The 25,367-nt window shown below is 39.3% G+C and overlaps 1 protein-coding gene and 2 pseudogenes across 2 annotated transcripts; 1 reads left to right on the top strand and 2 right to left on the bottom strand.

Annotated features, from left to right (window-relative positions):
* Positions 1-36: 36 nt before the first annotated feature.
* On the bottom strand, positions 37-25,367 carry LOC140496970 (adenosine deaminase domain-containing protein 1-like). Of its 2 annotated transcripts, none has more exons than XM_072597394.1 (5): positions 25,201-25,359; positions 23,726-23,910; positions 20,403-20,591; positions 15,225-15,392; positions 37-1,681 (listed from the first exon to the last, which is right to left on the bottom strand). In XM_072597394.1, exons 1-5 carry the CDS (start codon positions 25,254-25,256, stop codon positions 1,656-1,658), a joined length of 624 nt encoding a protein of 207 aa, XP_072453495.1. In that variant the 5' UTR covers positions 25,257-25,359; the 3' UTR covers positions 37-1,655. The 2 variants fall into 2 exon arrangements, with proteins under 2 accessions (XP_072453495.1, XP_072453496.1); XM_072597395.1 differs by lacking the exon at positions 37-1,681 and adding an exon at positions 14,319-14,738 and having other exon boundaries at positions 25,201-25,367.
* Positions 4,582-7,749, bottom strand: LOC140496969 (TBC1 domain family member 31 pseudogene; annotated as a pseudogene).
* On the top strand, positions 11,393-14,670 carry LOC140531150 (ferritin heavy chain-like; annotated as a pseudogene).

Here is a 25,367-nt window from a genome sequence, read left to right as displayed (position 1 = left end):
AGATTAAGCTAAAATAACTAGAGACTGAATGCTATGTTTTCAGAGGCTAAAAGGGAAAATTTTTTAATTAGGGAAGAAACAACATTCAAGACAAATGGTGGACATTAGAAATCACCTTATAAATCTATTAACTTTCAGTGTTAATGGGTCCAACAAAAAAGAGTGACAGATTGGATAAGAAAATAAAACCTCACAATCTGTTGCTTGTCAGAAACACATTTTAAAAACAAACACATATAGAAACACATACAGAGAGGCTGGGAAAAAATTTACTATGCATCATCAATCCAATATAACAAGATTTGTAATCATGCTAGCAGACAAAACAAAAGCAAACATTCAAAACAGACAATGGTATAAACAAGGAAACTATGTTATGCTCAAAGGAACAAGAAACAATAAACCAATTCAATATTAAACTTATATGATCCAAATATTTTAGCATCTAAATTTATAAAAGAACCATTTAACTGAGTTACAAGAAGATATATAAAGTAACACAATAGTGGGAAGTAGATTTCAACGTCCCTCTCTCAGTTTTGGATAAGTCTAACAGAAAGCTATAAACAAAAAGAAAAATACAGGACTGAACAAATTGCTGAGGAAACTAGAGTTAAGATGTATGGCATCATCTAAATGGACTACTAACAATATACATATATGAATATATAATTATACAAATATGCACATACACATACTCCTTCTCAGCACTACATAGAATCTCTTCAAAAACTGCCCAAGTATTAGATAGAACAAAATATTGCAAACAAATGTAAAAAAGGAGAAACAGGATATACATAACTATTATACACACATGTATATTTAAATACATACATATATTCATATAAATGAGTGGGTCAAAGAACAAATCATAGAAACAAGAAAATGATAAAGATTTAAACAGCATAAAAAAATTTCTGAGATGTAGCTAAAGCAATACTTAAGAGCAAAAATCATATCCCTAAAAACATACTTCATCAAAACAGAAAGGCAGAGGATTAGCATATTCTTTTATTTAAAAGAAATAGAAAGCCAACAAATAAACAAACCTAAAATAAGTACAAAAAAGAGCATTAAAGATTAGAAGAAAAATGAAATGAAAAAACCTATAGAAATGATCAAATTAAAGCTGTTTTTTTGAAAAGACATAAAATTGATAAAACTTTAGTCAATTTGATTAAGAGGGCAGAAAAACAAATTAACAAAATATCAAAGTAGCAAGGTGAAATCACAAAAATAAAACCAGAATAAAAATAATCACAACCTATTATGCCCAATTAAATGCTAAGAAAACTGAGAACAACAAAAAAAGAGAGAGAACATAAAAAATATATCTGTCAAATCCCAAAATTGACAGAGGATCTGATAGAGATCTTAAATAACCCAATCTCAGAAAAGTAAATATATCTAACCACAAAGAGAATATAACAAATAGATAAGTCCCAGTCCTGATGGACTCACGGGAGAATTTTTTCTAACTTTAAGGAATAAGTACTCATATTATACAAATCCACCTCAAAAAAATCAATATTATCTACCGTTCACCCAAAACCAACATTAACATACAATGAAGAATTAGAAACATCTCCATAAAAAAAAATGAAAAAAGTAGATGCTCCTCTTCCATATTTCTATTCGACACAGGATCATAAATGTTAACAGCTGCAGTGAGACAGGAAACCTATTAGAAATTAAGAGGTCAAAATATTATTCGAGATGATAACAAAATATCCAGAAATCCAATCTTCTTATAACTAAAACTGAGATAATAATTAAATTCAATAAATTTGCAACCACAAGATTAACTGATAAAAATCATCAAAATTATTGCCCACTGGTAGAGTTATTTGACTTTTTTCTCCCAACCAGAGTTTCCTTGGGTCTAAAGTGAGGGCTTAAGATTAGAAAGCTCTGAAGCCCTAGAACCCTTAACTATATATAGTTCACTCTCAACATGCCTCAGGTTAAGTGATGAGCCTTGAAGGACAAGGCATCCAAGAGGCTAGGTGTCAGTTTGTAATCAGATAGTACTTCTAATCATCAATAAACACTGAATAAACATTGGGACGGGCACTGGAGAAAATTACAAACTGCTGTGACTTTCTTCAAGTCCCAAATAGAACCCTACCTCCTACAGGAAGCCTTTTCCCAATCCCTCTCCATTCTAGAGCCTTCCCTCTGTTCATCATTTCCTGTTTATCCTATATAGATCTTATTTGTACATATTTGTTTTCTTGTTTTCTTCCCCATTAAACCGTCAGTTCCTTGAGGACAGATACTGTCTTTTTCCTTTTTGTATCCCCAGAGTTTAACACAATACCTGGCACATAGTAGGCACTTAATAAATGTTTAATGATTCACTGAAATAAGATAGGGCACCTTCAAATAAGAAAGGGAGTTTAGAGTCTAGAAAGAAAAACAGGACAAATACACAAATAACTATAAAGATTCATGATAAGCACATAAGAAGTATAAACAATGCTGAAGCTCATGGGTACACATGGAAGGGAGGGCAAGGGAAAAGAGGCTCAGTGAACAGTTTTGGGCATAGATCAGGCACTTAAATAGGTTATTCATTCATTAATTTAAGAAGTGGTGTTGCAGTGGGGCTTTCAATGTAGGGTAAGACTCCAATGGGAAGGCAGTGAAACAGTATGAAAAAAACAATGGAAGCAAGGAGGTAGAATGTAAGTACTGGGGAAGGAGATAACCAATTTGTCTGAGAAACATAAGATAGTGAAAAGATCTAAGAAATAAGACTTGAAAACATGGAATGATTCCAAACTGTCAAGTCTGGAATTCCAACATGTTTTGAACTTCACTGAACAGGGAACTGAAGGAACCAAACCAACTCCTTTTTATGAATAGAATTCATTTTCTGACTTAAAGTTCTCTACTCCTGTAAAGCTTTATTCTTATCATTTCAGGGAAAGACACAAAACATTCTGGTACAACTTGTAGTTAGTAGCCTTCAATGTTGTCATACTGAAACTCTTTTATTGCTCAGGATTATAATAACTTGATTTGCTCCTCATCATTGAGTATAAAGAAGGTTATCTTTTAGTGTCCTTGTGCCTACCAGAGGGCCTTACATCTGACTTGTTATACAACTGCATGCCAGGCTAACAAATTGATTTACCCAGATGGCTGTTGTCATTCAGTCATGTCTAACTCTTCATGATACCATGGACCATAGTGTCCGCGGGGTTTTCTTGGCCCTATTTGTCTTCATCTGGAAGAATTTACAATGGACATACACTCATCTGCCTCAAGAATATGCAGAAAACCCTCCTGTTCTCTCAAATATTTTAGCTTGTCTTTTTAAAAATATTCCTCTGTGGTCCAGTTCTCACAGTACCCAGTATTGACACCAGCCAAGACGACAGCTATCACCATCTTCAGCTTCAACAGAGAGGCCACAATATCTCCAAATCAAGGATCCAGTGGTGCCTTCCCCAGGCAGAGTATTTTGGTTTCATTTTGTCTGCAGTCACTTGATCTGTTTCCACATATACACTCTTCAACAACTGTCTGTTCCTGCGAAACACAATTGTGTACTACTTTGTGAGCAGCTGAATATTGTCCTTGGTGAGATTATTAAGCCTTTAGTCTCTCTAACCAAAGACAAAATTCCAGAGCCCCTATACCTTGAATCACAACATCTTACTGCCCTTGCTGAACTCAAGAAAGCCCCAGTGCTGGGGCTCCCAGATTACAGTAAACCTTTTTCTCTTTGTACATGAACACATTGCTTCTGGTGTCTGTTTCAACCCTCCTCTTATATTTCATTTGAACATCTGCAAATTGATTTTATACGTATGCCCAAAGCTTGCCACTATAAAGTTTGTCTTAACTGTTATCACTTGATGGGTTGAGGTATTTCATGGTCCTAAAGCTACAGTTAATTTTGTTGCTAAAATCCTTCTTAAAGATATTATGCACAGGTACAGTCCACCAGGACATATAGATTCAGAAAGGGGATCTCATTGCACTTGGCCAATATTCTCTCAAATTAATTCCTGTCTTGGGATATCTCCCAAGTTTCAGAGTCCTTATCACCCCCCAGGTTCAGGTCAGACAGAGAGTATGAACAAAAACCTTTAAATCCTTATTGGTAAATTATGTTCTGAAACTCACTTAAAGTGGCCTGAATTACTTTCCCTTTGTTTTATTTTATCTGTAAAGTAGACCAAAGTGGGAATTACATCTCTCTCCTTTTGAATGTTTGGTCACCCACAAATAAAAACAAAACTCATCTCCAAAGTCTATATATCATTGGTAGCAGGAGGATATGTCTGCTGCTTCTCATATGTAGGAATTACAAAATAGAATGAAGGAATTTCATGAAGCAAGAACTGCAATACAGACCATATTTCTGACTTTCCATGATGAGTTCCATGCTGGAGATAACATTTACATCAGGAATTTCCAGCAGAACTCAACCTTCCTGTGAAGGCCCATTCCAAGTATTGCTGACCACCTAACTGCAATCAATATTAGAGAGAAAAAGACTCTTGGATATACCATGCCCAAGTACATCCTGCTCCTAACTGCTTCATGTGAGAGCTGTGTATCTGACAATGCTTTGTTTTGCTCTATCTTAATACCATTACCTGGCATTTCTCCTTCCCCAGTTAACTCTACACATGAGAACTCTAGATCAAAAAACTCTAACAGTAATTGTGGGAATAAAATCTCCACCTATGGGGAAAGATACTTTTTACTCTACCATTTGATTTATGCCTCATAATCTTTTTTTTTGTTTGTTTCAAAATAGAAAAAGATGATTTTATTTCAAAAAGCACAAGAAAACTATTTACAAATAAACTGTCAGAGATTACGCAAAGCATACATTATATTTCTTTGATACCCTATCTCTATATACAAAAAAGTTAATTTAGGCAGAATTTAAAATTATCTAAAATCAGTTTCTTTGATTGCAAAATAAGCAGGTCTCGATCTATTTCAGGTAATTAGAAGATCTGTATCACGAGGTCGGTGGGAAAGGGGGATGTGGTATCTCTGACGAGCCTGCTGGGCATGCTTATATCGAAGTTTCCTTATTTCTGACATTAGTTCATGTTCCTTCTTTTCCAGCTTTCCTTGTTTTTGATCCAAAGAAAAATGTGTTTCAGGATCAATCCCAGGAATATAGTTGAGATGGTCTTCAGGAAGGCTCACTGAAGAAACAGGTTTCAGTGGACTCTTGGCCTTTAACTCCTGAAGCCTCTCTGCAAAGTGTTCATCCTGGTTTTGCTGGTAATCCTCTGTGTCAAAATTAAAACATTTCCTTATGAAGCGATAACATAAAGCAGCAACTGAAGGTGATGACTGCAAAAGATGCCTTTCATCTCCTTTCCCCTTTTTTGTTTCCAACCCCTTCAATGCATTTAATGCATCCAGTTCTTTGGCTCTGCTGTTCCAAAGAAGTCTGGCCATCCCCTCATAATGCTCTTTGTGCTGTACCTCATCAAATTTTCGTTTAAGTAAAACCTGGATTTGCCAGTCAGTGTCAATGCATGCTTGTTCAGCATTTGCCAACGTTTCTTCAACCAACTTGTGTGTTTTCAGATTGTGACACTTATCCCTTTCTATAGCTTTATGAAACCTGCGCTCTTCCAGGTCAATTTTTCTTCTGTAGTTATTGAGATCATCTTTAATTTCTTGTGTAGCAATTTCCTCATTTTTAGCAAGTTGCTGTTCTATCTTCTCTGAGTTTCAATTTCCAACCTCTGTAATCCTACTTCTTTGGCCATTGCCACTTCTTCACCTCTCAAAGATGCCTTTCTTTCAATTTCATCATCTAGTCTTCTTAATTCCATTTCACGTTGGTCCAGCTGATTCTGCAGAAAACGCTTTCTCGAAGCATTAAGGAGCTGTATTTCTTTTAATTTCAGATCTCTTTTCAATGCAACTAGTCTGTCTCTTTGTTCCACCAGCTTCTTCTCCTCTTCCAGAAGAATGTCCCTCCTTTTGTCCTCAGCCTCACGCAGTAGCTCCTGTTTCTGGTACCAAACATCATCTTCATCTTTCTGTCTCATTATTTTGGCTTCCATTTTGTGAACTACCTGCCTCTCTTTCAAGTATTCCAGTTCATCATTCCTTATCCTTTCTAGCTCTTGAGTCTGATAGTCCACGATGAATTTAGGATACTTATTAAAGACTGGGTATTGGCTTTTTGTCAGACGGACAAAGTCATCAAGCATGGCCTCCAGATGAATATCAGCAGGAGTGCAAAGCATGAGGCAATAGGCTTCTTGAATTACAACAGCTATATCCAGGTTATTGCGATGGTGGAAAAAATACTCAAAGTCATCCTTAAGATTACAGTTGAGTAAAGGGGCCTTGCAGCAGATGTTGTAGGACATAACGATCATGAAGAGGAACGAAGGGTGATTAGAAAAGATGTTGTCAAATACTCTAAGCCATTCTTCTCTTGTAAGAACCTCCGAGAACACAGTTTCTAGGAGGGGCCATGTGTATAACTGCCTGGTCACTCCACAGTTCATATAGTGCTACAGCAGCTCCTTGTCATGATGGGCCAAAAGATTTTCTATCATACTGAGGATGTTGATAGGAGGATTAGGAAAACATTTAAAGCAATGTTGACACCAACTAATTATGAGAGTGGCAATAACTTCAAAACAGATGAGTTGGTTGTTCTGGAATAATTTTACGAATGGAAATGCTAACAGAGGAAGATATGGCATGTCACCAAAGATAGCAGACCAGTGAGCTAACGCAGACATGGTCCTGTAAATGAAATAATACCCAAGAGGCTCTGTAAAATTCTCAGTAATTTTCTACTCTTGATGGGATATTTTTCATGAATGTTGAGAAATGCACAGTGAGTACCCTTATCTAGTAGGCTATTAAATGCTGAATAATTTTCCATCAATCATAGTAGAGAGCGCCAAATGAACATCCTATACTGTTGGATATTCTCCATAGCCTCTCAATAAGGTTTGTAGATTTTTTTTTGCATATCCTTTGGGCAGGTCACTCTCTTTATTTTCAAGGTCAGCGTCCATTATGTTTCTTAATATTTTAGTTCTTGTTCTGCAGTCCTTTGCTTTCTGTGGTTGCTGTACCTTTCCTTCTATCACTCTTACTTTAAGTTGACTTGGTTCTGTCTTCTTGGACAAGTCTTCAATTACTTTCACTAGAGGAGGAGGTGGCTTACTTATTTCTTGGGTTAAAACCTTTTGTATGCCCACAGATTGGCTGATATTCAGCTTCCTTTTTCTCTGAAAAGTATCCAGGTCCCAGAGCTGGGCCATATCAGAAGATGTGGTGATGGCATACCTTCCCAATGCATGGACAGAGATGGAAAATATTGAAGAATCATGTCCACTCATCCAGCTAACTAGCTCCTTGGTGACTGTATCAAAATACTTAATGGAATAGTCTGCTAAAGCCACAAGGAATTCAGACTTCCTGTGAAGATTAAAGGCCAGAGCTGTGGAAGTTTGATTTGTTCGCTGAACAAGGGTAAACCTGTTTCCACTCAGGTCAAAAACATAGATATTTCCTTGGTGGTCTCCAGCAATAAAGGCATCTCCTGTAGAATCAAAAGCTACATTCAAAAACCTCAGAGACTTCGGCTAGTACTCCGCAGCAGTGTGAACAATGTTCACTATGAGTCTGTCCTGCGTTGCCGGCTTCCGGAGCCAGATCTTGCCAGACTCCTTGTTGCCCACGTCGGATTTCTGCATGGTAGCAGTGGAGGCAGCAGCAGCGTCTTGCAGCGGTCCATTCTGGCCCTCAGGAGCTGCGATTGATTAACCGTCCCCCGCACCTTTCCCAGATGCCACCATGCTCAGTCAGCCCGCTCTGCAGGCTCATAATCATTCTTGTCATATGTTTTTAACCTCTCATACAACTTTGCTATGAATTTTCATGCTATTTACCAGCTGCACTAGGAAAGGAAGATAGGAAAGGCCTTAATATTTTCAGTAAGCTTTGTGGTGAAGCAGCACATGCTTTATATTACCTTAAAGCAACGGGCATCATGGATGCTGGAGAGCCACCATCATCAAAGTGAACCTGATCCTTAATGGCTTTCCCTGTTACTCCAAATGATCATCTGTAAGCAGACAAAACAACTCCAAAAGATCTAAATTGGACCCTTTGCACCTTCTATATAGGTTTTATATCATTTATATAATCACAAGAGAACTATAAATGATATTAAACCAAGGCCAATCACTTTTTTAAATTATAAAACTTAATGAAACTATAGTTTTCCACAAAACTAGGACAATCTCATTAACAGGTACTCCTCCAAATTTTATTTTCTGTAAAGAAGACCCCAAATAATTCATTGGACTTGGGGACTGTTCATAAATGCACAAAATATCTCCTTTTCCCAAATACTGAAAACAAAGAATCATTTATCTGAATCAGAGGCACCATTTACAACAAAATAGAAAAGGTGCATGACAAACCTAAATATATCAGTTTCACAAATCTTACTTATGATTATTCTAAGTTTTATTGGCTATGACAAAAATTTTGGAATGGAAACACTACCTCCCCTCCCTGAAACTCCCCTCTTTCAAATTTCACACGGGGGCTCAGAATTCTTGGTCTGTTTTACGTCTGCAGGGAAGGAGCATTCTTTGAGTTGGTTTGGAACATGTAGGAACACTCATGTATTCCTACCAGTACTGGTTTTTAATCATTCTTTAGGACTGAGGAAACCATTTCACTAAAAATTTAGGAGCATGGTGGTGTAAGTACCAAAGGCAAGAAAGTAAGAATGTATACATCAGAAACCCTGTAAATGAACACAGTTTTAAGTCTCTCTGGCCCATAGTTCCATACTTGGAATTGTCACCCTAGAATAGACAGCTAGAAATCTCTCCCTTGAGATTGAGAAGTTGACCCAAGTCACATGTGAGTCCATCACCTCCTGCCAAATTGAAGTCGATTCTTTAGCACAAATGGTCTTACAGTTTCCCAAGGAAGGCCTGTGCTAACATAAATCAAATTGGTTGTCCCTACATTAACCAAGCGGGAGATCTTGTAACAAGTCTCCATAAAATCCAACAGGTTATATCAATTGACTAAACGAGATGCAGATACCCCATGGTGGGCTCCTTGTTCTGGTTTTCTTAATTATTCTCCTGGTTTTTGCAGGCACACTGACCGCCACATGCAAATGGGTTCTTATTATCCTCATAACTGTCTTCTGGCTTTTTGTTAGATGTTATGCTACTTATTGAACTAAAGACTGCTCAAAACTAATTCTAACAATCTGATGATGGTTCAAAATACCAATCCTGAATACAAACTGAACCTTGTAGTGTTGGCATTGGATAAGTGATGAATAATAGGCTCCCCAGGGACCAAAGAGAGGAATTGAAGAAAGCGAACCAAATCTATGTTGTCAGCAGCATCTATTTTATGACTTAAAGTTCTTTATTCCTATAAAAGCTTAGTTCATGTGATTTCAGGGAAATAACTGTGAAATGTTCTGGTACAACTTGTGATTAGTATCTTTTTTGTCACATTTTAATCAGAGAGAAAAAATGACTATTGCATAAGATCATGTGTTCCTCATTACTGACTATAAAAAAGCTTTGTTATCTATCATTCAGTGTCCTTGTACCTACTGAAGGACCTTGGATCTGATGTTATACAACTGCATTTATGCATATTACGCTTTACATAAATCTATTTGCTTGGATCTTAATCCTCAGTCTTAATCAATTTCACTCTCATTGGGACCAAAGGGCTTTAAGCAAAAGGTCATGGATTTAGAGAGAAAGTATCTCTGAGGTCCTCTAGTCAAACAGGGACCATTGAAGGCAAAAACTTCCCCAAAGTGACACAGCAGTAAATAGCAGAGCTGGTAATAACCATTGGTCCTTGGATTCCAACCCCAGTGCCACCTCCTTCCCTTGACCATGTGGCTCCTCTGATGACTGTCATGGTATCCCTCTCCCAAAGGCATGGCTTCCAGTCTTTTCAGCACCCAGGTGCCCCTTTCTGGACATGCTCCAACCAGTTCATATTCTTTCTCCAGTGCAGTATTCAAAACTGAACACAAGTCCACCAAGGTGGGTCAGAGGCATAACAAGGAGACCAGCCTAAGGGGAGGCAAGGATTCACAGAGGTGACCAGTGACATGCCAAGGCTTGACCTGACTAGGGAAGGTCTTCAAAGCTAGACAGAAATGTTCTTATTCTACCAGAAGCAAGGGAGAGTCATTTAAGGCTCAGAAGCAAGGAAGTCCTCAGATAAAAGCAGAGTTTCTAAGAAATTAAGCTCAGCCAGGCAGCTGTGTATACATACCATGGAATGGAAGGTAAATGGCTGAAGGCACCCACCATGCTCAATAGAGATCTGAGGCGAGAACTCTCTTGGACTCTTGTGGACTACAGTGTCTGGTATGGTATCAGAGACCACCTTAGTGACGCTATGGCAATTTAAGGGGCCTTTTTATCAGGTATACTTCTGGCAAATTTAGGCCTATGGAGATGAAAGCCTGGATTAAGGGGCCAGCAGCAGAGATAAAAGGGATGTAACAAGACCAGGTTTTCTCCAGATTAATCTCTTTCGCCCCTTCTTCCTAATCAATAAATTACAGTGACTCCCAATTACCTCCAAGATCAAATACAGTCCTTCAGTGGTCATTCAAAGTTCTTCACAACCTGGCCCTTTCCTATCTTCCTTGACTTTACTCCCTTCATATGCCTTGTAATAATCCTGTATCACTGGCCTTTTTGCTGTTCCACGCATTCAAATCTATCTCCATACCTAAGTCCTGTCTACCCCCAGACCTAGAGTGCTCTCCTTGCTGCCTTCTGCCTCAGAATCCCCTGGCTCCCTCAAGACTCTGTGGCAATGCCGCTTTCTGCCTTTCAACATCCTCCAAGATTCTCGAGCTTTTCTATCCAAGGTGACCTTCCATCGCCTCTCTTAGTATTTGTATATATGTTACTTCTCCCCACTAGAATATATGCTCCTTGAGGGAAGGATTATTTTTGCCTTTCTTGATGTCCTTAATTTAGCACAGGCCTTGGTTCACAGTGTTTAATAAAATACTTAATTGGAAGCAATATGAAAATGACCCAGAAGTGGGAAACAGTGAAGGCAAGTGGACTTGTTAAAAATCCATTAGTTGCCAGAATCACAGGGAAGGGGAATTGCTACAATTCCTGCTTCAACAATGTTTGAACAGAACCTGCTGCTCAATTCCCAGCCAGACCTGCCCTGATCCACTAACCAACACTTGCATCCTACTGTTTGAACAGCAGTCATTTGCCTCAGCCTCCCCCAGTCATTGTTGCTGCTGCCACCCCAGCCTCAGCTGCTACCACCCCAGTCTCAACACAGCCACCTCCTTCTCCTTTTCTTCTTTGTCACCTCCACCATCTCTACCACCATGACAACCTCATCTCCTTCTCATGTGTGACAGAACTACCAAAAGGACTCAGAGGCTGCCATCAACTAGCAGATCAACTTGGAGCTCTACACCACCTACATCTACCTGGCCATGTTGTACTACTTCAACCAAGATGATGTGACATTGAGGAACTTTGCCAAGTATTTCCTACACCAATCTCACAAAGAGAGAGAACATGCCGAGAAGCTGATGAAACTCCAAAATCAATGAGGTGACTGGATCTTCCTGCAAAATATTAAGAAATGTATAACCCAGGCAATAGTCACAGCACTGAGGACACCTATGAATAAGCTAGCAGAGTTCTGAATCACAAAGTATAAAAGCCTCTCCATATAGAAAACAGAAGAAAAATATTTATTCAGACACCAGAAAGCCAAATCCCAGAACCAGAAAGCCAAATCTGTCATAGTAGCCAAGAAGTCAATCCATATTAGCACTGTTGGGGACAAAAGTATTCCCAGGCTACAGTCAGAAGCCTGCAGGTGGGGATGGGGGGTTCCCTTTACCCAATGGGCCTTCTCACAAACACTCATGAGCCTTGCTGTGCCTGCTGGCCTTGCATCCTCTCTCCTCTGCCCCAACTGCTCTCACTAACTTCCTCCTGGGTCTGCTCTACCCTTCCTGTTCCATCTGTTCAGCAGCCTCCTCCTACCTCATGTGACTTAGGCTTCACAAGGGCCTATTAATGAATGGGAAAGATCTTTCCATTAAATTGGTATTACAAGAAACCAGATTGAGACAACTGGAAGAGTGGGCTGAACTCAATGGAGTACATACTGTACTTGGAAAAAAATAGCAATCAGTCATAACTGGAATTGCACAAGCTGGCAACTGACAAAAATGACCCCATTTATATGATTTCATTGAAACCCACTACTTGGATGAACAGGTAAAGTCCTTCAAATAACTGGGTGATCATGTAACCAATCTGTGCAAAATGAGGGCCCCCAAATATGGCATGGCCAAATATCTTTTTAATAAATACTCCTGTGGAGACAGTGAGAAGAGAGCTAAATCACACCTGGAAACTGTGGGTGTGACTCCTACTGCCTGTCAGTGCATGTATATTTTGCTTGTCTGACCTTTCTCCATAATCAGTACCAAAAAAACTACCATCATTTGCATCCCAATAAAGTGACTTGGTATTCCTGAAAAAAAAAGGCTATTAGCCACCTTCCCCCCCAACTCCTTTGCAGAGGTAGGGATGTGTCCATGGGAATGGAACATTGCACATAAAGTCTGATTTTTTTATTTTTGGTGTATTGATCAGTTTTGCAGAACTTTTTCCTCTCTTATTTTTTTTCTTTTAAAATAATTTATCAGGGATGGATCTCTGGGAGGGGGGAAATGGATAGAGGGAGAAATTTAGGCAATATAAAAATATCAATAAAATTTGCTTATTGAAGAAAGGAATTATTATTCCTCCCTTCTTTGTGAATTATGGTGAGGAACACTGCATGTTCTGTCAGGCTCAGCTAATGAAGTGTTGCTGAATTGAGTTATACTTTTTTTTTCTCTTTCTTTCCTCTTTATTTTTAAGAATGTATCTAAGATATTTTCTTTTCTTAGTTCTGTCTCTTTGGCCTATGAGCCTAAACAATGATACCTCTTCTTTCCTTTCTGGTATTCCTAACGAATTTGTATCCTGTTGACAACAACTTTTCCCTACCACATCTTTATCTGTTTCTGATTCTAGTCTGGCTCCCAAATGGCATTCACTAAAGCAGATTCTAATTATCAACATGGCAGCAACTTAGCATTATACACTTTCTGTCTAATAGTTGCAGAATGAACTGGCTGGACTTTGGTGTTCCTTCTAGATTATCAATTTCTATTGTTATGACATGACCCACAAAACCCAAGTATTAGCTGGCTCTGCCATAGTGTAATTGCTAATTTTTCCCCAGTCTAACAGGCTTTACAAATACAGAAGGAGATCCTTAGTGCATGAAACAGAAAAGAGCCAGCTTCTTTGAATCCAGTTTCTTGGGCAAAGGAGAGAAATGTTATGCTACAACCTTACTGCTTTCTGCTGAGGAGTCATGTGACAGTGTTCCCCTGAGAGTCACTGACAAACCACTGCCACAGGAATGTAGGTAGAAAGATGTCATACAGATTATAGTTCAGGAAGTTCTAAAAAAGGGGTGGGAAATCTGTGGCCCTCTAGGGTCCCTCAAAGTTCACATAAGCCAAAGTCCCTCTCCCCTTGGCAGTGGTCTTACTCTGGCTTAGAATGCTAACATAACAGCAGCATTAATTCTACATCTCATATCTAATTCCAACACAAGAATTAACCTTCAGGGTCTGCCACACCCACTCATTATGTCCAGGGTCCAAGGTGACCCATGGGTTATTGAAGGCAATGCCAGCTGAGAACAAATTTTGGAAGTTTTTATATCAGGCTGGAAAGATTTCAAGGTTGGTTCACGGATAGACTTGCCATGGTTACCATTCAAGAACCTGCTTCACTAAGGGTGAGATAATTCATCACCAGGTTGGCCACAAGGAAAAGAAAATTTTGGTCACATCAAATCTTAAAGTTTATCTACTAAATCAGAGCAATCATATCTTTCTTGGCAGATCCTCAACTCAACAACAACACAGACCTATAAAGCACGTTTGTATACATAATATTTCTTTAGGTGGTGCAGCTAGTACCAAACAAGAACATAAGGACTTTCCTACCATAATGCACCTTGGAAACATAATTTGATTCAGCTGAAATAACAGATTCTGCAAGGATGACAGAACCTATTGAAAGAAATGTTAGGAAACACAAAGTCTTTAAAATTTTAAAGGTGGCTACTTCATATTTTTGGTAACATGGTAGTGTATGAAATATTGTGGCAAAAAGCATATTCTATGAAAAAAAGAATATTTGAACAAGATCAGAAAACTAAAACTATTTTCTTTTAAAATGATTTTTAGTTTATTAATTTATAGTTTATATAATTTGCAGTTTATTAATCATAAAAATATCTACATACACAAGAAAAATAGTAATACAAATGAATGTTCATTTATTACAACAATTTGAGGTGGGGAAACAACTAGGCCTACTTTGCAGCTAACTTAAGTGGGTTCTTTTTCCCCCACACAGTTTTTGGTGCATCTTATTGATGAAGTTTTCTGCTTGCTTCTCTACAATTTCTAGTTCTCTGGTGTTATTCCTCATAGCTCATGGTGTCACCATTCTGGAGAATCAGGTCAATATGGTCCAGGTAAATACGGAATCATTCAGGGAGGAGAAAACATAGTTGTTTTGGGAGCTCTGTCGAGGAGGTTTCATTAAGGGCTTGAGGGCAAAATACTCAAGCCTAAATAGCTACAATTATAAAAAAGAGAGAGGAAGTAACCAGAATAATACAATACCTGCTACTCTGATCTTCATTCTGACCAACAATATAATGTCATGTATAAACATTCAAAGGATACCTGGCTAGAAAAATAAATTCTTAAAGAAGGGAAAGAGGGAAGGAAGATATCCTGACTATACAATCCCAAAGAGTACTCTGAAGAAACCAATATAGTTTTAGAGGAAATACTATAATGAGCTCAAATTTTTTTTAATGCAAAAAAGAAAGGAGATTTAGCCAAGCCTGAATATAAAAGAAGAGTAGCATGAACCAATAATAATGACAGAATAGGCATAAGCTTGGTTGAGAAATTCCACACTAGAGGCTCCCTACACCAATGACATAACAGGTCCAGTCCCTATTTATGTATTTATCCACCAAGATGGGGGGAGAGGGAAAATGTATGGAGGAGAAGGGAGGGGAAAGAACTACTATTCAATGACCAGAACATTCACCTGAGGTTTCTACATTCCTTGGTTCAGGATCATCCAACTCCAAAAGCTCATCGAGGGCTAGCTTGGCTGCATTGGATCTAGACTCCTTTTTATTTTGTCCCAGTCCAGTTTTATATTGAATACCATCCACCACAGCACAGAAGGCAAAATAAGGACCCATAACATTACCTGAAAGAAATACCCAGGGACGTTGGTATGAGTTTTAAACTATAAATACAATTACCAGAATCCAGTTAAGTGGTCAAAAGAAAGAAAATATTATTGATATGAAAATAAACAGCAATTTATTTTTCCTGTTTAGAAAAATTTTTCTAAAAATAAGACAGTATGAAATCCATAGTACGGTTAAAAAAATTTTAAGCAGATGTGTCAGTAAAACTCATGGGACTATTTTTAGCCAATTATCTTTCTTTACTTGGAATCACAGAATTTCAGAGTCAGAAGAAAACTCAGAGGCCATCTAGCCCAGTCTTGTTCCTTACTGACAATCTCCTTGACAACATCTCCAGGAAATGGATATACAGGCTTTGCTTCTCAACCTGCAAGGAAGGGAAACCCTCTAATTCCCAAGACAGCCCCTTCCACAATGAGCTAAATTTAACTCTTTTTGACTAAATGTTTAGAAAGTGTTACTGTGTAAACCAAAAGGTCAAAGTCTGGATATTCAGATTTAGAAAGATTCTTCCAACACATCCCCAACCCTGGTTTTGGCTCCTTGGATGCTGCATCATTGGAAATGCCCAACACCATCTGCTTTTCCCAATTAAAGTCACATTAAAAGTCCTTTGATGTCTGAATATATGAATCAGTCCAGTGTCAAGATACAGATCAGGACAACTGGAGATGGTTTTTTTAAGCTAAGGTCTTTCTCAGGTCTCAGTTTCACTGAGGCAATGCCCACTCAGTAATTAAGGCTAGGTAAGAAATGAGGCAAAGAATGGTCTCTTTTATCTAGTTTAAAAAAAAAAAAAATCAATCTGGGAGGGGAAGACCCTCATGGTTTCTAGCCAAAACAGAAACAATAACTATTTACATTCACTTTGAGCCTTCAGAGCCCAAACAGTGACCAAGTGAGGCTTAAGCTGGGACCTACCAATGAGAAGCCAAAATAACTTGGATTTAAGGTATGGTCCATAAAAAAAAAAAAATCTAGCCTGTAAACCCCAAAATATCTTGCAAAGTTTTAGTAAACAAAATGTATATTCCTTTGGAGGGAATTCCTTTGGAAGAGGGAAGGAGGAAAGTTGGGAAGGAGGGAAGGAAGAAAGAATATCGTTTATTGTTGTCTGTCCCTCATTCTCAAAGAGAGCCATGACATCAGCAAGGTGATGTCATGATTTGCAATCTAATTGGATTTGTGAAGTGGGGTGAGGTTAGTGACTTTGCACAGCCCTCCCTCATTCCCTCCCTCAAATCCAATTCACTTGCGAGTCATGACATCACCTTCTAGATGTCATGGTCCTTTTCGAGAATGAAGAACAAACAACAATCTATGAGTACATAGTAGCTGCCCCACTGGGGACCTAAATGGCCAGTTCCAGTTGGGGAAGAGATATGAACAGCAAATGGTTCATTGTGGGAACTGAGTGATCCACACTGACCCCACCTTGTGACTCAATTCTGGAGCTAGCTCAGTTCCCTTTCTATTCAATTATGGGTCTAGTCCAACTACTATCTTGTGAAACAACTTTATTCAACTGTGGGAATTAGGAGAAAACTTTATTGTATTGTTTGAACATAGCCCCGTGGAGCTGAAAAGCTGGACCACCTCTACCTATTGTCAAGGACCTAAGTTTTGCTGACCAGAAACTCAGTCAGAACCAAAGACTTATGTAAGGAGTTTTCTCATAATTGTACATCTCAAGAAACTAATATGTCTTACTGAAAAGTGACCCCATACTGATCAATTATAGTTTCCATGTTTCTTTGATTGTTTATAGAAACCTGAGTGGGGTAGGACACCTCTTTCTCTGATTTCAGGAAACTGTATCTATTTACTTTCCCCCTCCCAATTTGGAAATCCCTAATCTTTCATCCAATTAGAAATCAGATTACCTAATGTATTTTTCATTTTAATTAATTGGTCTTATTTGACTGGTTTTAACTTATAAAAATCTGTATCCTCTTACATTTAGGGTCCAAGCCTCAATTGAGGAAGAGCTTCTCCCAGTTTATTGGGCAATTAATTAACATGCACTGCTTAATAAATCAATCTGCTCAGAAGATCAAAGCTCTGTCTCCTCAGTCATTTTATCTTTCACCTGTCACACTGGGAGACAACAGAAATAGGGAAGTTCAATAAAGAGGTCAACTGGACAAGAGGAGAGGGGGAAAGATGAGTTTATTCTGCTAAATAGAAGTTCCTCTACTTTCAAAACTCAGGCACCTTGTATTATTATTTGTGTTTTGCCAAAGCCTGAGTCAACCCTCCCATCTAACCCCTCTCTTTCTCACAATTTTAAAACTGAAAAAGTAGAAGAAAATGTAAGGTGTCTCATATCAAAAAACAAGTGACCTGGAAAAAACAAAACGAACAAACAAGAACAAAAAAAGCAACCAAGGAGAGATAATTAAAGGATCACTGGGCTATCTGAAAGTCATGATGGGGGTGGGGAAAGGGCAGAAAACAGATATATTTGATGAAATCATGAAAGAGAACTACACAAATCTATTACAGGGCAATGAACATGGAATCCATTAGTTACTTCAAAACAAACAAACAAAAAAAGCAGCTATAAAGAAAGGAGTTCAAGTATCAAAGCGCTTCTGTCAGGATCACACATGACGTATATCAGGCACTACTCTAAAGGCAAGGACTAAACAAGGGTGAATTGTTTCCATTCAATAAGGGAGTTGGTACAAGACAACCTTCCAAATTCTAAGATCATCAAGGGTCATAAAGTGGGTGAAAAACAATAGTTAAAGAAGTTAAAAAAGAACCACCAAGAGATGAGACATTGCAAGAAAGAATAAATTGCTCCTCAGATATCCAGATCCAGAGAGATTCTGGGAGTGGTTTTATTATGTTTTGATGATATTAAAAGAAAAGAAAATGTAGATGGAATAAATACACTAGGAAGGAAAAGTTCTTCTCATAAAATAAGGCACATAAGTTGAAGACACCGACAGGATGCTTTATGAGACAGGGTGAGAGGAGAGAACCACTACCAAGAAGGGATAGCTGATGTCAGCTTTCACTGGCTCCTCCGATCCCTTTTCATTATGTGAGGTTCTCTATGATAATTTCCAATCCCAGAACCAGATAGATGAAGACCAACTTATTCTTTCTTGTATGATTTGGCTACATCTTCAGTCTCAATGAGACCCACTTCCTGGTTCCGTTAATGGAATTCACCCAACAGAATCCATGGTTCTTGACCATCTAGTAGTCAGAGTCAAGCTGTCCTAGCATTCCAGGGAATCTCTTTCTTATCATTAGCTTCCCTCTAAGCAACCACATGAGATCAACAATTACAGCCTGCTGACTCCCTAGAGATGCTGGTTCTTTCTTGTCCAGTGCAATAAAGCAGTCCTGGACACTGTACCTAAGATGGCCCTCTTATTGAATGGCCCCTTCAGTCTTCCACAGTCCACTTGGGTAAATACCATCTTCAGTTTTTCTGTAGCATCTTGAGAAGCTCCCTCAGGGGCCAGCAAGTAAGCAGCTCTCCTGTGTTTTGAAGAGAGGCCTCTACCCTCCAGAGTCTGGGCCTGGGGAGAGCTGCTGAGACATGTTAGCTGACCTGGAGGCAGCTCTCCACCACATACCTCAGCTAAGAGCTTCAGCAACCATAATTGTCCCTGGCCTAAATTCAATCTACCAACCCCTCCAATTATTTCTGCCCTCCTTGACTCCCAAATTACTTTGTGTTTACTTATAGGCATTGTTTCCTCCAGTTGAAACTAAGCACCTTGTGGGAAGGGGCTTTTTCAGGTTTTGTCTTTGTATACCCAGTGCCTAGGAACACAGTAGGTGCTTAATAAAAATCTGAATGACAAAAGGAGAACGAAATTAAAGAACTCACAAGTGCTACTATATCATCTGCCTTCTTTAGAAAGTACCAATAATTCAAATGGTGCTTTTTTATCAAGTTCCCAGATGTTGCTAAAACAAGGGATTAAAATTAAGCTCAATTCCAAACCTGCATGAGGTGATATTTCCTGCACAACAATAATGACCCAGATACTGAGGAACCATGCACAGATGTCTCCTGTACAAATGCAGAGATTTTATACCTAGAAAACAAGCACTTTCGTCTAATTAACTACAAATTGTGAAATTTTAAAACTAGATTCCCCTTCAGATACTAAGAGGGCTAAAACCAAAACTGCAACAATAGGACATCAAACTTAGCAGCTCTAAGCCACACAAGGACCTGAGACAATTCCAAAGGATTTCTGATGAAAAATGCTATCCACCTCCAGAGAAAGAACTGATAGAGATGCAGATCGAAGCATATTTTTTTAACTTTATTTTTCTTGGGAGTTTTTTGGTCTGTGTTTTCTTTTACAATGTCACTAATATGGTAATGTTCTATATGACTGCAAACTCTATCAAATTGTTTGCCTTTCTCAATGAGAGGGAGAGGGAAAAAAGGGAGGAAGAAAACTAGAAACTCAAAATTCAAAAAATAAATATTAAAATTGTTTTTATGTGTAAGTGAAAAAAATTTTTTTAATGTTAACTTTTTTAAAAAAAGATGTCAAAACTGCTTAATGTTACTTTGCAGAACCTTTTGCCTAATCAGGGCCATTGTATTCAGTTTGGTACCACTGGGGGTCTTGCCTTTAAAGCCATCACCCAAGGAAGAAATCCAAGAAATTGCTATGTGGCAACTGCCTTGGTAAGGTATTATAAACTCCCCCACTCCAACCCAACCCCAGAAACCACAGTTACTAACAACCCAAAAGAGAAAGCTGTGGTCATCAAAGTCTTCTGTTCTATCAATGGTTTGATCAATGGAAAGAACCCTAAGAAGAGGCTTTCCCATCCCCATTCCCAAGAACCTGGGGACCTTTTCCTCAGATTTGTAGCTAAAAATTCCTCTACGTTTCATGTTTCCCCATCTCCCCATTGCAAGATAAGCTGCTTGTCTTGCTCTTTTACTTGCATCCCCAGTACCTAGCACAGTACTCAGCACCTAAAAAGCACTTCAGACAACCTTAGCAAACACTTGCCTGTTGTTACAGTTTCCTTAATGTCAAGTTGCACACGCTGCATTTGGGCAAACTGATGCAGGGCTGACACTGGATTTATCTCTCCACGTTTGTACTTCATAATGAATTCCTTGGGAATCTTCTTTGGAGGAAGAACAGTATTTGGATTAGGTAGGACTACTTTGGAAAGCATTGGTTCTGGAAAGCTACCTAAAAAACAAACAGTTTCAAGTCATTTTAAAAAAGAAAATGAAGAAAAATAAAGAGCCTAATGCCTTCCCCTCAAGACTTCTCTTCCTCTAGCCCCAAACTAATGCTGACATAGATCTAGATACATAAAATTCAATCACATAGGCTCAGAGTGCCAATAAGCTATTCAGGTACTTTAACCACAATCTATGAAAGCATTTAATTGCATGAAAGGTAAAGATAAATACCAAGATAACCTCATTCAATTAATAAAGTTACAGAATTCTACAGCTGGAAGAGATCTAGATCTAGCTCTAGTTTGTCTACCATGCTTTATAGATGTGGAAAGCAGTTCAGTAATTTCACCCAAAAATGGAAATAATACTTCTACTAAAGGATATGCACTATAAAATACAATACAAATATCACTTCTATCCCTTCTTCAAGCTTCCATCTCTATCTCTTTTGCCCTGATTCCATCTTATCTTGGCCCATCCTTTGTGTAAATGTGTGTGAGGGAATCAGAGAATCTCAAGGTCTTCATTCCAGTGGGCAGCACTGGCTCCGGAGTCAAGAGGCCCTATACCTTGAGGCACTGACATGACCTTGGGGAGATCACTTCACATCCCTAAGCCTCAGTTTCCTCATCTGTAAAATTAGAGAGTTGGTCCCTTCCAGCTCAATTTCCACAATCCTATGGCCTAAAGACAATCTAGTCCAGCCTGGACTTGACCATGAATTTCTTCTACGACTTCTACTGTTTCAAGACCTCTGAAGAAACAGGGCCTGCCACAAGAAGGGTAGCCTCTTCCACTTTTGAACAGCTTCAAATGACAGGCATTTTTTTTCCTTATGTCATCTGCTTGTTTTCAGGAACCTGTCTTTCAAGGTTTTTCCATTATCCATATGGTTCCTGTGACAGGTTCCTGCAGTCCAGAACTCTGCCTGGACCTTTTTGCTAGAACCTTTCCCTTCTGGGCATGAGATACAGGAAAAGTAGTATGGCAAGGAGAAAGTAAGGATAGCAATACTTTGGCCACCTTCTACCAGCTCCCTTTCTGTCACATAAAAAGTGGTAAACAGATCAGGCACCCCTGGGTGAATCACATGTCCCATTTAGTTGCTTTCCTAGGCTACACTAGTATGGTGAGCTACACTAGTAAGGAGGACAGATCCCAAGCTTCCCTAAATTAAACTACGAATGATCACTTGTCATGTCAAACTGCTGTCACACAATGAGCTTACAATTCACTAAAATTATCAAGTCTAACAATTAACTTTCATTTAGCCACAACTCCCCCAACTTATACTAGGATTTTAATAAAAAGAATAAGTATATGTGTGTGTATATATATATGTATGTATGTATACATATGCACACACACACACATATATGTATGTTTTCTTCTGACTAAATTCAGCCCAATGTTCTATCCTGTTGAGAACTCTTGGGATACTGAATCTGTCATTCAATGCAAAAGTGTCAAACTCACTGCTCAAACTAGATGAAAATGAAATGATAAATAACTAACAAAATAAACACACAATAGAATATAGATATTGTTAATTTGTAGTTTTCTAAGTTGATCATGAGAACCACTGAGATTCTTATTCTATTTGAATTTGACGTGCCTGACATATGCTTTTTCTCCAAGCGTCATACTATCTGAAAGTATGACAAATATGCTTTGCAGGTCTTCAGTCTAGTCACTAATAAATATGGTACATCCATACAGCACAAGGCCAAGCCTGTGACACTCCACCATAAGGACTCTGGGTCTGGTGAAGTCTGAATCCCCACCCCCACCTCCCAATAACTGTTCTATTATTTAATCTCTCTCTTTCCATCTAGTTCACAAAGATAGCATGAGACTCTGTCAAATGAAACCCAAGTAGACGCCAGTTATCACATTTTGTTCATCAACCATGATAGGAACCTTGTCAAAAGAGGAAGTCAGATTCATCTGGTGAACCTCTTCTTTATGAAGTAATGCTGACTTTCAGTGACAATTGGCTCTTTTTCTAAGTGCTAGGAATATTCATATCATAGGACCATAAAGCTAGGACTGGAAAGAATCTCAAAGGTCACCTAGTCTGATCTCTTTTCACAAATGAGGAAACTGAGGCCCAGTAGGCTGTGATTTGCTCAAATCAATACAAATGGGAAGCATTTGGGGCATGATGTAAACTCAGGTCATCTAAGGCAAAGGCTCTTTCCACCTATGTCATGCTGTTGCTCAAGGCACAGCAAGACTAGCCTAAGGGGACCCAAAGATTTACACTGGTGATATGCCATCCTAAGGTATGACCTGATTGAGAAGGGCCTTCAAAACTACAAAAGAAATCAGGATTCTGGAAACCCAGAAGTAATAGGCATTCACTGAAGGCTTCTGAGTATTTTTAATCTAAGCTTAAGGCACCTAAGTATAATGAGGTTACATACCATGGAAAAAGAAGGGGAAAGACTGAAGATATCAAGAATCAGCTTAAAAGAAAATTCAAAAGTGAATAGGGCTCCAACAAGGTGGCTCGCATTTGATCACAGGAGTCAGTTGGAGCCTACTATGTTATGACAAGGTAAATTTTTTTTTTTTTAGCTATTGTAGGAAACAAAGGACTTTTCATTTCCACAAGGTAAAAACTTCCTAAAGGGAAAGAAAGTTGACCTGTGACCTAGCAGAGTCAGGTGAAGAAGATCAGAAACTGATGCACAGGCCTGACGAGTTTGAAGGAAGGCCTATCAGAAAGGAGGATCCAACCACGTTTGTTCATAGGACTATCAAAGGTTGTGATTCAAAAGAGAATGGACCAATCCATTCTCTGATGGGAGGATCTATCCTGTCTGAGCTTGATAAAAAAGACTTCACTTCCATATCTCACTCTCTCACTCTGCCTTTTGGAAGAAGCATGGAGTTCACCTTGGCCAAGGCATTCAATTCCTCTGAACTTCATTTTAATAAATTTTACTTGATACCTTTTTGGTGAGTCAAATTTGTGGCTAACAGTTATCATTCTGGTACTCACGTGTCTAAGGCAATGGAAAAGGACCTGCACCATGGGGATCACACCAGGGTACAGAGGAAGAGAAGACCTTTCAAAGGAATACAGCATATATAGCAAGTCTTAAAGAATCAGGTATTACTGCAAACAAGTACCTGTGACTTGTGTAACCTTAGAAGCTAAATTTGACACACTGTAATTCTCTGATGATGAATATCCTGGAGGAGGATTCACTATTGTTGAAGAAGGTTGAATTGGCAAGTTCTTTTTCAACATCTGAGCAAAGCTAGGAACCCGGGAATTCTGAAACCAGTCATTGTTACCAGACATTTTCTTGGGCCTAGAAGTCATGAGAAAATAAGGATTAAAAAAAAAAAAGACAGAAAAAAGTTTCCCAGCTAAACAAGAACAATCCAATAAACATTTATTAAACTACTATTAAGCACCAGGCACTATGCCTTGCAAAACCATCAACTTAAAAATCAGTAACAACATTTAAAGATTACCTGAAAATTTGGGGGCTTTACAAATAAATAAAAATCTCTGCAGCCATTATCATTCCCATTTTTCTACTCCAGTGAACCCAGGAGCTAAATTGTGTCAGGATTCTCTTCACCAGTGCTGACTGCAACACATCCTTGACTGCTCATTCTGGGTGACTTTCACCAAATCCTCCCAACTAACCCTTTCAGAGAGGAGGGAAAAGTACCCATTTAGAGAAATCAAGTCATTTGTACAGGATCATACTGGGAGTCAGTACAAAAGGTGGGCTTTCCTGGATTGCAACAATGTATCCACTGTGTCTTTTTTACAGACAATAGGATACTTTTACATTTGAAAACATTTTACCACAAAGGGAGAGAGCAGGGTGGAGGAGTAAAGAGAGGAGGACCTGAGGACCTGAGTTCAAGTGTGACCTACACATACAAGCATTTAACTAATGCTTTTTCTGCCTAAAACTCTTAACTTGAAAAAAAAAAAAAGGTCCCTTTAAAAAAAAAAAAAAAAGGTCCCCAGGGGAAGGGTGTTCTCTGTTTGGGAAATCTGGGCCCCGGGCTCCATCTGTGACTTTGCATTTGGGAGCCTTTGAGCAAAAACAGAGAGAGCCAGCATGAATATGGTCTCTGACTCCTCACCTGGTGACGCCAGGCTGGGGCTTTCACCTCTCCAAGCTCTCTTAGCACACCCTAGGCGCTTCACAAATGCTCTCGCTTCCAGCCTCCGGGGATGGCCGGGAGGTGCCGGCCACCTGCACGGGGGGAAGGGAGTTCCCTCACCAGGGAGGTCCCGGGGACAAGCAGCCCCGCCCTTGCATGGTCGGCCTTCCCCTGGATGCCCTCCCACCAGCACCTCTTTGGCTGCAAATTCCGACCACCCCCCACTCTTCCCATCTGCCGCCGGGGTCCAGCCGTCGGCCTCGAGGCCACTGCCTCAGTTTCCTTCTCTGTAAAATCGCCGGATACAGAGGACCGCTGGGGAAATGGAGCTGGGTTTCCGGGCTCGGTTTTCTCAATGTTGGAGGAGGATCTAGATTCCCAGAGAATGGATTCGAACTCAAGGCCCGGGTTTCCAGCTGCGGACCCCCCTCGGTACTGCCCGCTCCCGCCCCCTCTGGCCCGCTCTGCCTTACCTCTGAGCCGCCGCCGCCTCCTCCGCCTCCGTTGCCCCTTCGGTCGCCGCCTCCATCTCCGCAGCAGCCCCAGACCAGGGTGGAAGATGGGTCGAACGAAGCCCCGGGGCGCGAGACCGCGTCTTTCAAATATTCTAGCGCTTCCTGCGGGACCAGGCCGCTCTCGC

This window comes from Notamacropus eugenii, chromosome 3 (genome assembly GCF_028372415.1).
Source record: "Notamacropus eugenii isolate mMacEug1 chromosome 3, mMacEug1.pri_v2, whole genome shotgun sequence".
NCBI lineage: Eukaryota > Metazoa > Chordata > Mammalia > Diprotodontia > Macropodidae > Notamacropus > Notamacropus eugenii.
This window is presented reverse-complemented; position numbering and strand designations above follow the sequence as displayed.